General features: G+C 43.8%; 1 protein-coding gene across 1 annotated transcript in view; it reads right to left on the minus strand.

Moving 5' to 3' along the window:
• The window catches only part of LOC132818109 (inositol-trisphosphate 3-kinase A-like), a 99,132-nt gene that overhangs the window by 54,068 nt on the left and 31,549 nt on the right, over positions 1-13,515 (minus strand). The window contains exon 2 of the mRNA XM_060828806.1: positions 199-292. Within this exon, the coding sequence (XP_060684789.1) occupies positions 199-292 (94 nt within the window). The remainder of the gene's footprint in view (positions 1-198; positions 293-13,515) is intronic.

Genomic DNA, 13,515 nt, shown 5'->3' on the forward strand with positions numbered 1-13,515 from the left:
CTGTGCATAAACTGATGGCTGTGTTCTCCAACATTACAACACTTCAGAAGTAATATGTTGGCTATGGATATTCCTTAAACCACTGAATAAAGGAAGGTTCTTTCCTTGATTACATCACATAAGAAGGAAGCAGTCAGAAAAATGTCATTTTCCAAATTAACACTACTTCTGGATTTAAATGGTTCCGAAATCACTTACCTGAGTGACCAGCCAATTGAATCCATGAATATCGTTTCTTGAACGGGAAGGATGAGACGTGGACTATTGATTTTGCCTTCTTCCAGGATTTGTTCTGTTAAAAAAAACATGATGGGAGAAATTAAGATCTCTCCTTTGTCAGACTTCTCGAGTTTCAATTAAAGCACTGTTCACACAGACACCTTGCCAGGTTGGATTGCATGCAGGGCTGCCTGAACAAGAGGACCAAAATAAAGGTGAGGAAGCACTGGGACAGACAGACAATGGGAAACATTCAGTCTCCAGTTACAATGCCCTTTCATTCACCACAACAGAATGTAAACAGAAGATTCACCAGATTGTTTCCTGGGATGAAAGAACTGTTTTATGCACCGAGATTGAGCAGGTTAGACAAATACTCATTGGTGTTTAAAAGAATTAGAAGTGACATGATTAAAACACAGAAGATTTTGAGGGATTTGACAGGGTAGATGCTGAGAGGGTATTTTTCCCTTCAAATAAAACCTTTAAGTATTGCAAAGTCACCATAGTCCAAGAAGACTGTTCTCTCAGTGGAGAGAGAGAGGTAATTTGTGGTGATTTAATCTGAGGAAGGCCAGGCATCCAGCAAGGGGCAAGGCTGAGATGGTAAGGCCTTCACAGAGACCTCAGCCAGTGCAGAAATTGAACCCACACTGTTGGCATCACTTCCCCCGCAAACCAGCCATCGAGCCAAATAAGCAAACATAATTTAAGAATGCGGGTCACCTGTTTGTAAGATGGCATGGACGCAGAATTTCTTCTCTCTTAATGGCATGAAACTTTACATTAGGAATGGTGGAAGCTGGGTCATTGAATATATTCAAGGCTGAGACAGGCTCTTGAATCAGTGATGCTCAGTGGGGAAATTCAAGTGGGAGTCAAACTCAGATAAATATGTAGTGGGGCATTGCATCAGAAAGAATTGGGAGGTCGCTTAATTACTTGGAGAATGCAAGTCTAGGTGAGGTAGAGTGACCCAGGGATCAGGGTACACACACAACAATCACTAAATGTTGGGCTACTAAGGCTATGTATACAAACCAAGCACCACTTGTTGTACTGAAGGGATAGGATTGAAAAGTAAAGAGGTAATGGGGGGAGATGGTGACACGGTGCTACTAAGACTGTCCTGGCAATCCAGGTGGACAGGTTCAAGCCCTGGAGATTTGGGTTCAAATCTCAATATGCTGGATTTTAAATTCAATTTATAACATCTTGAATTACAAAGCAGTGCTCAGTGATAGCGACCATCAATTATTATTAAAATCATTGATTATTATTAAAAATCCATCTGATTCATTATATCCTTTAGGGATGGAAATCTGCCATCCATACCTGGTCTGGCCAACATGTGACTCCAAAGCCGTATAAATGTGGTTGACTCTAAACTGCCCTCTTTGATGAACAAATAAATAATTAAGTTTCATGGCTGATTACAGATGGGCAGCAAATGCTGGCTTTGTCAGTGATATCCATAGCTCATGAAAGAATAAACTAAGGAAAGACCTCATGCAGAGTGTTATTTGCAATCCTGGTCAGCATATTATATTATTATATATTATATTCCCGACAGTGTGGAAACAGGTCCTTCGGCCCAACCAGTCCACACCGACCCTCCAAAGAGAAACCCACCCAGACCCTTTACCCTCTTGACTAATGCACCTAACACTATGGGCAATTTAGCATGGCCAATTCAGCTAACCTGCACATCTCTGGACTGTGGGAGGAAACCGGAGCACCTGGAGGAAACGCACACAGATACGGGGAGAACGTGCAACCCTACACAGACAGTTGCCCGAGGCTGGAATAGAATGTGGGACCCTGTTGCTGTGAGGCAGCAGTGCTAACCACTGAGCCACCATGCCACCCCTAGAAAAGAAATGGAGCTAGAGGTTATAGAGACAATTTTCAAGAATGATTCAGAGTGACTGAGTATAAATACTAGGAAAAATTTCTTTATTCTTGGGAAGGAGGGTGGGGGAAGAGAAGAGCTTGGGAAGTCACCTAATCGAGATTTAAAAGGCCCAGGTAGACAGAGGAACTGTTTCAGGGATACCCTGAAGGCCTTGCTGGTGAACTTCGGCACTCCCACAACCCCTAGGAATCACTGGTCCAAGACTGTTCAAAGTAGAGGAGAAATACCATGAGGGTGTCGAGTACCTCATGACTTGCTGTCAGGAAAAAGCAGAAGCCAGACGAAAATTGGGCAAGGAGTGCGCTGTCATACCAACGCCCCATCCACCCCTTCCTGAGACCAGCTTCTTCCCCAAGTGTGAACAGCCTGCGGAAGTCGCACCAGTGTGTACAGCCACCTATGGACTCACCCTGAGAATGGAAGAGAGTCATCCTCATCTGTGAGAGACCGCCAATGATGAATAGAGATTTTTAAAATCATGTTAGCTTGGAGGTTTTGACAGTGTCATCCAGAGAGAATGTTTCCTCTTGTAGGGAAGAGTACTAATAGAGGCCATCAATATGAGATTGTCACCTCGAAATCCAGAAGGGAATTCAGAAGAAAATCAGAGTATAGTGACAATGTGGAACTCACCACCAGTGGGGGTGAAGAGTAGGAGTCCATTGGACAAACAGCACTGAAATAGGCCATTCAACCCGACCAGTGTTTATACCTCACTTGAGCTTTCTCCTAGCCTTTCTCAACAAAATTGATCATTCGCCTTGTTCTCTCCCCCGCACACCTTGCCCAGCTCCCTCTGAAGTGAATTAATACTGTTCTCAATAACCGTTCCTTGTGGTCTTGAGTTCCACACTCTCCAAGGAAAGATACTTCCTCTCGGTTTGACTTCTTATGTCAATGGTATTATTGATGGCTTCCAGTTACTCATTCATAAAGCAGAAGTGGCTTCGCAAAGGCCATTTCATCCCAGTTCTTTCAGTTATGCAACCGCATTCAATACATGGGTTTGAGGAAAAACTGGACAGATGAGGGATAAGGAAGCAAAGGAGATTGTGATGGCATATATTGGTACAGGTCAACAATGATCCGACTGAATGGTGAGGGAGACTCAGGGTGGCACGTGGCCATCTGCTGTTACTTGCACTGAAGATGAGTCATATTTAAGTTGAAACGTTACCTTTGTTTCTCTGCATGGAGGCTGCCAGAACTGCAGAGGCTTATACCAGCACTTTCTTTTTCTATAAAGGGGGCGTTGCTGAAACAATGTTGTGGGGTAGTAATCAAAAACCAAGCTTTTGTCTGAGATTCTAGTCTGCACTATTTGGAATCAAGACACCATTGTAACAAAATATATCACAGATAGGCATTTCAACGTGAATGTGCTCACTCTGTGTGAACAAGTGGTCCCATCTGTCACTTTAAGGGGCTATAATGCGAAGTATTGTTAAAAAATATATAGTGGGGGATGGGATGTTGATCTTAAGGTTATGGTTGCCTTTAGTGATTCCCAATTTAAAAACTGAATATTGCATATTTACATCCAGCTGCATTAGCGGTTTTACAAGTTTAGTCAGACATTCAGGCAGTAGTTGCAGTACATGCTCCTGTACCACCCGAGGTTTGAACTGTCAGTTTGTTTTTTCTGCTACAACTTCCTCCAGACATTTTAAATGCAAATGCTGCGGTAACTCTGCTGCTGAACGCCACAAATGTCACTCCATTCAAAACAGGAACTCGCTGCACGACTGTTTCAGAACTAAACAGAAAAGGTCATGTGAGTTTTAGTTGTGAAAGAGCCGGCTGACAAGGTGCACATGTGGCCCCAGAAAACTCTGTGTTCTCTCATGGGCAGCTGCGGGGGACCAACAATAGAGAAAATCTTGTTTTTGTCCCACTGTATGAGACAAGTAGCAGCAGCTCAGCCCTTGTCATTAATGAGCAGCACATGTCTAACTTAATCTACAGGAAGGAACTTCATCAGTTACACACAAAACAATCTTAACATGCTGAATTAAATACTAACTTCACATAATTACATCCTAAACAATCCTTACCATGCTGAATAAATACTGACTTTACATAATTACACATAAATAATCCTTATCATGCTGAAAGAATATCAATGTTACCAACACACGCTAACACAATCTTTGCCACGATGAATAAATATTAACTGCACACAGTTCACAATATGTAGCCCTGAGAATGCTGAATAAACATCAGCTTTCTACAGTAAGGTCTCAAAGTGGCATAGTAGACTCCTGATCTCATGTTCCTTATGCAGAATTGGATTACACAGGGTAGGGATATGCCACTTTTTGTCCTCATTAGCAGACAAATTAGGAGCAGGATTATACCATTTGGCCCTTCAAACATTCAACAGGATCATGGTGCATCTGATGACTCCACATTGCTGATAACACTTCACCCACTTACTCTTCAAGAATCTGTACACCTCTGCTTTAAGAGTATTCAAGGAATCCGTTTCCTCTGTCTCTTGAGGAAGAGATTTGCAAAGTCTCAGACTGAAAAGCGTGTATGGGCAGGTATAAAAGCATTCAAATTTACTAAGAACTGTTGGTTTTAATCTGGATTCAGACTGGAGGTGATCACAATACCGATCATTCTGTTGTCCAGACATCTGGTGTCAGTGGTTTTCAGCATGGACTCAAGATTACTTATCTATCTTAAATGGCTCACCTTTAATTTTAAACAGTGACCCTTACTTCCAAATTCTCCTACAACAGGAAAAATCTTTTCCACAAACTACACCAGACAGGGCTATAATATGCCTTGTTAAGTCTTGTTAGGACCAGAAATAATTGGCCAGAGCTCTTGCTTGCCTTGTCAATGACCACTCATTGTCTAACCAGTCCACGCTGACACAGTTTGCAGAGCAGGCATCAACAGTGATGCCCTCTGCAGCCGGTGAATGTTAACCACGTATCCCCATATGTCACAGACAAATTCTCTGAAGCTACCACCTGTGACCTAGCAGGGGGATGGAAAACGGTGAGAACGGCAGCAAGTTATGTTAGTTGTGAAGTAGCAGATGCCTTCCCCCTGCCACTCACCTAGCCTCCAGTCTGTATGTAACCACTACACTCAGGATAGCTGTGAGGCCACAATAACTCTGCCCTGCTTCCTGTGGAAACATTTTCCAGGTAGAGCAATTCATCCCATTCTTATGGTTATCCGTGAGACAGCATGTCTTGCATACTTTGAGCACAAAACACTGGCGCCAAGGCAGGTGGGCAGAAACACTGCTACCTTTAAATATTTCATCATTAGCTTTGGCTTTGCAAGCAAATTCCCTCCATGCTATCTTGCAAAGCTGTTCACGTGATGTGAATGAAGCTACTGCTATTGCCTGTCGCCCTTGGAAGGTGGTGGAGAGCTGTCTCCTTGAGTCGTAGCAGTACAACCTCAGTGATGTTTGCAAGGAAAGATTTTGACCCAGTGACCATGAAGGAACAGCAATATACTTCCAAGTCAAAGTTGGAGGGGACGTCGCAGTTATCCCATGTCTCTGCTGCCCTTGTCCCCACCAGTGGCACAGATGCAAAGAAACTTGGTTGAGTGCACACTACTTCTGGTGTGAGTGAATTAGATGCCTATCAAGCAGGGTGCTTTGTCTTGAACGGTGTCAAGCTTCTTGAGTGTTGTTGGAACGGCGAGTGGAGAATAATCCGTCACGCTCCTAACTTGTGCTCTCCACAATCTTGTGGAAGATCCACATTGCCACTACTGATTGTGATAGGAGGGAATGTATAAAATGAAGGATAGGTGTCTTTCTTGTTGAATAATGTGCAAAAACTTTCTATATGATATTACACAGAATGCACAGAACAGTAATATTCAGCCCGACAAGACTGTGCTGGTGTATATGTTTCACTGACACTCTTCCATCTAATATCATTTAACCATCTTTGCTTATGTCTGCTTCAAGCTGTGATGAGAGATGAAGGTGAATGTACCTATGTTCACTTTTAAAGAACGAGGGATGATCTCAATCAAATGTAAATAATTTTTCAAGGGCTTGACAAGATATATGATCAATGTAGTGTCCCAGACCCAACCATCTTCAGCTGCTTCATCAATGAACTTGCCCCGTTTCAAACAACATAGTATTTTGGAAAATGTAGGGGGTGTTGGATTCTCAGGGGAATTTAGCAAGAACAGCCAAGGCAGTATCAAGACAGGCTCTAATGCAATGAGGGGTATGTCGGGTTCCAAGAGGTCAATTGTGTTAGGGGACTCTCTCGTTCGAGGCACAGACAGTCGTTTCTGTGGCCAGCGGTGAAAGATCAGAATGGTGTGTTGCTTCCCTGGTGCCAGGGTCAAGGATGTCTCAGAGAGGGTGCAGAATGTTTTCATGGGGGAGAGGGCCAGCAGGAGGTCATTGTACCCATTGGAACCAACAACATAGGAAGGGAAAAGGATGAGATTTTTGAACGGGAAATAGAGAGAGTTAGGCAGGAATATAATAAGGAGATCCTTGAGAGTAGTAATATCTGGATTACTCCCGGTGCTGCATGCTAGTGAGGGTAGGAATAGAAGGATACAGCAGATGAATGCATGGTTAAGGAGCTAGTATACCGGAGAAAGATTCACATTTTTGGATCAATGGAATCTCTTCTGGGGAAGAAGTGACCTGTACAAGAAGGATGGATTGCACCTGAATTGGAAGGGCACTATTATACTGGCAGGGAGATTTGCTAGAGCTGCTCAGGATGATTTAAACTAGTCAGGAGTGTGTGTGTGTGTGTGTGTGTGTGTGTCACGCGTGGGAATACCAGGGAGATAGTGAGGAAAGACATCAATCTGAGACTGGTATAGTTGAGAAAAGAAGTGAGTCAAACAGTCAGGGCAGGCAGGGAAAAAGCAGAGAACAAGATAGGACGGATAAATTAAACTGCATTTATTTCAATGCAAGAAGCCTAACAGGGAAGGCAGATGAACTCAGGGCATGGTTAGGAACATGGGAATGGGACATCATCGCAATTACAGAAACGTGGCTCAGGGATGGACAGGACTGGCGGCTTAACGTTCCAGGATACAAATGCTACAGGAAGGATAGAAAGGGAGGCAAGACTGGAGGGGGACTGGCATTTTTGATAAGGAATAGCATTACAGTTGTGCTGAGGGAGGATATTCCTGGAAATACATCTGGGAAGGTTATTTGGGTGGAACTGAGAAATAAGAAAGGGATAATCACTTTACTGGGATTTATTACAGACCCCCTATAGTCAGACAGAAATTGAGAAACAGATTTGTGAGGAGATCTGACTTATCTTTAGGAATAATAGGGTGGTTATGGTAGGGGATTTTAACTTTCCAAATATAGACTGGGACTGCCATAATGTAGAAGAAAATTATCTGATTCAATAAGTGGATGTACCGACTAGAGAAGGTGCAAAACCTGACCTACCCTTGGGAAATAAGGCAGGGCAGGTGACTGAGGTGTCAGTGGGGGAGCACTTTGGGGCCAGTGACTATAATTCTATTAGTTTTAAAATAATGATGGAAGAGGATAGACCAGATCTAAAAGTTGAAGTTCTAAATTGGAGGAAGGCTAATTTTGACGGTATTAGGCAAGAACTTTCAAAACTGACTGGGGCAGATGTTCGCACGTAAAGGGACGGCTGGAAAATGGGAAGCCTTCAGGAATGAGATAATAGAGCTGAGAAATAGTATATTCATGTTAGGCTGAAAGGCTGCTAGGTATAGGGAATGCTGAATGACTGAAGAAATTGAGGGTTTGGTTAAGAAAAAGAAGGAAGCATATGTCAGCTATGTCAGGTATAGACAGGGTTTTGAGTGAATCCTTAGAAGAGTGTAAAGGCAGTAGAAGTATACTTGAGAGGGAAATCAGGAGGGCAAAAAGGGGACATGAGATAGCTTTGGCAAATAAGGTTAAGGAGAATCCAAAGGGTTTTTACAAATACATTAAGGAAAAATAGGGAAACTAGGAAGTGAATATGGCCCTAATGATCAGCAAGGCGGCCTTTGTGTGGAGCCGCAAGAGATGGGGGAAATGCTAGACGAGAATGCAGAATGCAGCACCTCGCATTTATCTGAATTAAACTCCATCTGCCACTCCTCAGCCCATTGGCCTATCTGGTCAAGAGCAGTGTTTACTGTGGAGAAGGACATGGAAGATATAGAAAGTGGGCAAATAGATGACACCTTGAAAAATGTCCATATTAAAGAGGAGGTAGTGCTGGATGTCTTGAAATGCATAAACGTGGATAAATCCTCAGGACCTGATCAGGTGTACCCGAGAACTCTGTGGGAATCTGGCAAGTGATTGCTGGGCCTCTTGCTGAGATACTTGTATCATTGATCGTCGAGGTGAGGTGCCGGAAGACTGGAGGTTGGCAAACGTGGTGCCACTATTTTAAAAAGGTGGTAAGGACAAGCCAGGGAACTATAGACTGGTGAGCCTGACCTCATTGGTGGGCAAGGTGTTGGAGGGAATCCTGAGGGACAGGATGTACATGTATTTGGAAAGGCAAGGACTGATTAGGGATAGTCAACATGGCTTTGTGCATGGGAAATCATGTCTCACAAACTTGATTGAGTTTTTTGAAGAAGTAACAAAGAAGATTGATGAGGGCAGAGCAGTAGATGTAATCTCTATTGACTTCAGTAAGGCGTTCGACAAGATTCCCCATGGGAGACTGATTAGCAAAGTTAGATCTTATGGATTACAGGGAGAACTAGCCTTTTGGATACAGAACTGGTTCAAAGGTAGAAGACAGAGGATGGTGGTGGAGGGTTGTTTTTCAGACTGGAGGCCTGTGACCAGTGGAGTGTCATAAGGATCGGTGCTGGGTCCACTACTTTTCGTCATAAATGGCTTGAATGTGAGCATAACAGGTACAGTTAGTAAGTTTGCAGATGACACCAAAATTGGAGGTGTAATGCACAGCGAAGAAGATTACCTCAGACTACAATGGGATCTTGACCAGATGGGCCAATGGGCTGAGGAGTGGCAGATGGAGTTTAATTCAGATAAATGCGAGGTGCTGCATTCTGGGAAAACAAGTCTTAGCAGGACTTATACACTTAATGGTAAAGTCCTAGGGAGTGTTGCTGAACAAAGAGACCTTGGAATGCAGGCTCATAGCTCCTTGAAAGAGGAGTCACAGGTAGATAGGATAATGAAGAAGGCGTTTGGTATGCTTTTCTTTATTGGTCAGAGTATTGAGTACAGAAGTTGGGAGGTCATGTTGCAGCTGTATAGGACATTGGTGAGGCCACTTTTGGAATATCGCATGCAATTCTGGTCTCCTTCCTATCGGAAAGATGTTGTGAAACTTGAAATGGTTCAGAAAAGATTTACAAGGATGTTGCAAGGGTTGGAGGATTTGAGCTAAAGGGAGAGGCTGAACAGGCTGGGGCTGTTTTCCCTGGAGCACGGAGGCTGAGGGGCAACCTTGTAGATGTTTATAAAATCATGAGAGGGAGGGATAGGATAAATAAGAAAAGTCTCTTCCCTGGGATGGGGGAATCCAGAACTAGAAGGCATAGGTTTAGGGTCAGAGGGGCAAGATATAAAAGAGACTTAAGAGGCAACTTTTTCACTCAGAGGGTGGTACATGTATGGAATGAGCTGCCAGAGGAGGTGGTGGAGGTTGGTACAATTGCAACATTTAAGAGGTATTTGGATGGGTATATGAATAGGAAGGGTTTGGAGGGATATGGGCCAGGTGCTGGCAGGTGGGACTAGATTGGGTTGAGATATCTGGTCGGCATGGACGGGTTGGACCTAAGGGTCTGCTTCGGTGCTGTACATCTCTATGACTCTATGACTAAGTGTGATTGCACAACATTCAGCACCACTCTTGACTCCTCAGACACTACAGCAGTCCACATCCAAATGCAACAAGATCTGGACAATATCCAGGCTTGAGCTGACGAGTGGCAAGTAATGTTTGCCTCATACAAATGCCAGGCCATAGCCGTCACCAATAAGAGACAATCTAATCACCACCCCTTAGCATTCAATAGTGTTGACCATGCCCCACTGTCAACATCCTGGGAAGTTATCATTGATCAGAAACTCAACTGGACTCACCACATAAATGCAGTGGCTACAAGAGCAGGTCAGAGGCTAGGAATACTAGAGTAACTCACCTCCTGATTCCTAAAACCATCTCCATCATCTACAGGGCACAAATCAGGAGAGTGATGGAATAATCTTCACTTGTCTGGATGGGTGCAGCCCCAACAACACTCAAAAAGAGTGACATCATCCAGTACAAAGCAGCCTGCTTGATTAGCACTATATCCACAAGTATACACTCCCTCCACCACTGGCACTCACTAGCAGCAGTATGTACTATCTACAAGATGTGCTGTAGAAATTCACCAAAGCTCCTCAGATCGCACCTTCCAAACCCATGACCACTTTCATGTAGGACGAGGGGAGCAGATACATGGTAACACTACCACCTTCAAGTTTCCCTCCAAGCCACTCACCATCCTGACTTGGAAATATATCATCATGTCTGCAGTGTCATTGGGTAAAAATCCTGGAATTCCCTCCCTCATGGTGTTGTGAGCTTACCTACAACAGATGGACTGCAGCGGTTCAAGAAAGCAGCTCACCACTACCTTCTCAAGGGCAACTAGGAACGGGCAATAAACGCTGGCCCAGCCAATGACATCTACATCCCACAAAAATGAGCAAATGAAAAGAAATCCACTTCTCCTCGGTGGGGAAAGAATCGCTTCTCCACATTAAGAGGTCTCTTGTTTCGGACTGAACTGAGAATCTCGGCTACTTGCAATCTCCAAAGGTTAAGGAAACTCAATCTGGAGGTAGACTCAAAACTGAGTGGGCGGCAGGGAATTCCCCAGGCTCACCACTCTCTGGGTGAAGACATTTCTCCTCATCTCAGTCCTACATGGCCAACCCATGGGCGGCACTGCTGCCTCACAGGGCCAGAGACCCGGGTTCAATTCCCGCCTCAGGCGGCTGACTGTGTGGAGTTTGCACGTTCTCCCCCTGGGTTGCGCTTCAGTGGGTCGGTGTGGACTTGTTGGGCCGAAGGGCCTGTTTCCACACTGTAAATAATCTAATCGAATGAAGTTTATGGAACTCTGAACTCAAAGGAATCGGTTAGTTATCGGAATCAGGCAGGAAATTAGAATTGATGTAAAACTTAAGCATACTCTTGTTGAATGACAGATTGGGCACAAAGGATCTCCTGGTCATATTATGCATGTCTTTATATTGCCCTTAGATTGCATTGGCTGAGTAAAAAGATTTCTCCTGATTCCCTATTAGATTTGTTGATGGTTATTGAGGAAAGAGGTGTCATTGCTATAATATCAGCAGACTAGTAATTTGAGGCCCAGGCTAATGCTTTGAGTTCACGTGTTCAAATCCCACAGCTGCTGTCGGCGGAATTTAAATTCAATTCATGAAAGAAATCTGGAATTGACAAACTGGTCCCAATAAATGTGCCATGATTGTTAATAGTCACTAATGACCTTGAAGGAAAGATATCTGCTGTTCTCACCTGGTCTGATTTACAGACTCACAGCAACATAGCTAGAAAGGGGTCGCCATTGTTCCAAACTGCCAAAGTAATGTTAAAAAAAATTAAACAAGATGGAAAACCCAGCAGTGATCTTGGCGTCAGAAATAACAACATTAAACCATGCCGTGTCAAGTGTGCAAAGTCTACTTTACTAACATTTAAGGGTTGAGGACTAAGTGAGGCGAGATATCTCACTTACATGATCATTCACAGAATCATAAATCACAGCCCATGCCTGGGCACCTCCAGCGCCATCCCTGGGTGTGTCCTGTTCCACCTGCAGGGACAGGCCCACCAGAGCGGGAAGCATTGCCATGGAATTGTTTTGGGATGGAGTTACCCTTGGAGCTCTCAAATTTGGCTTCATGGTGGTATTTGAAGCCCCACCACCTTCAGCCGCACTATCAATTACTTTCCATCATAAGACCAGAAATGGGAAGTTTGCTGATGATTGCGCAGTGTGCATCACCGTTCACAACTCCTCAGACACTGCAGCAGTCTATATCCACGTGCAGGAAAGCCCAGACAACATTCAGACTTAGGTTGCAACACTTGCATCCCATAAGTGCCAGGCAATGTCCATCCATTGATGCTTGGCATTCAATGTCATGCCATCACTGAATCCAGCATTATTATCATGACAGCTATTTTTGATTGAAATGTGGCTCAAAAGTAGATCAGGGGGTTTGTTTCCATGCTGTAAATCTCCACGACTCTAAGTAATCCATCTTTTGACTCTAAAAGCCTGTACACCATTAACAAGAATACTCTCCACTTGCTTGGATGAGTGCAACTTCAACAACACTCAAGAATCTTGTCACTAAGCATGACCAAGCAGCTTGATTGATATCTCATTTACCCCTTCAATATACATTTCCTCCACCATTGACAGTACATGAATGTATAACATCTACAAGATGCACTGCAGCAACTCACCATTAATCCTTTGACATCACTTTCCAAACATGCAACCTCTTCCACCTAGAAGAACAAGCAAATGCCTTGGTGCACCAACATCTACAAGTGGCCCTCTAAGCCCCACAGTACCTTGACTTGAAAATTTATTGCTGTTTCTTCATGGACTTCAGGTTGAAATCCTGGAATTCTTTTTCTACTAATACAATGGGAGTCCTGAAACCACAAGGGCTGCAATGGAGTTGGGGTGGAATTTCTTCTCTCAGAGAGTTGTGATTTTTTGGGGGGTATTCTCTCTAATAGAGACCAAGGGAAGCCTCATCATAGAATACAGTTAAAGCTTAGAAAAGGCAATCCTTAACCAAATGGGATCAAGAGCTATGGGGAGCAGGCAAGGGAGTAGAGTAAAGCCAAGATCAAGTTAGCCATGATCTGATTGATTGGTAGACCAAGCTCACTCCCGCTTCTTTCCCTCTCTCTCTCTTACGTTCTTGCTACATTGAGTGCTTTGTGATGTTGAAAGTGTAAAAGGGACTAGAGATATCCAAGGCCTTACGTACTTCCACCAATTCCTCCTCTGCTTTTACATACTCTGACTTCTTCCTTTAACAAAGACCTTTTTTATGTGGTGGATTGTTAGCCTGATGCACAGTTCCTTACCAGAGTAGCAGCTAGTTGCTATCTCGACGATGGACTTTGCTAATTTATATGTCCAAAATGAGTATTTTACAGAAGTCTGTTGCAGCTAAAAGCTGGCTGCAAATTCAAGTGCTGCCTGACAGTGTGGGGCCTATGAAGTAATACACCTGTAGTGTGTCAGGGAAACTTTAAACAGACAGAGTAACATAACAGGAAGTGATTACAAGGGTACAATCTCCCCTCTCCCAACAGAAAACCACCTTTTGCAGAATG

This window comes from Hemiscyllium ocellatum, chromosome 8, assembly GCF_020745735.1.
Source record: "Hemiscyllium ocellatum isolate sHemOce1 chromosome 8, sHemOce1.pat.X.cur, whole genome shotgun sequence".
NCBI classification, from domain to species: domain Eukaryota; kingdom Metazoa; phylum Chordata; class Chondrichthyes; order Orectolobiformes; family Hemiscylliidae; genus Hemiscyllium; species Hemiscyllium ocellatum.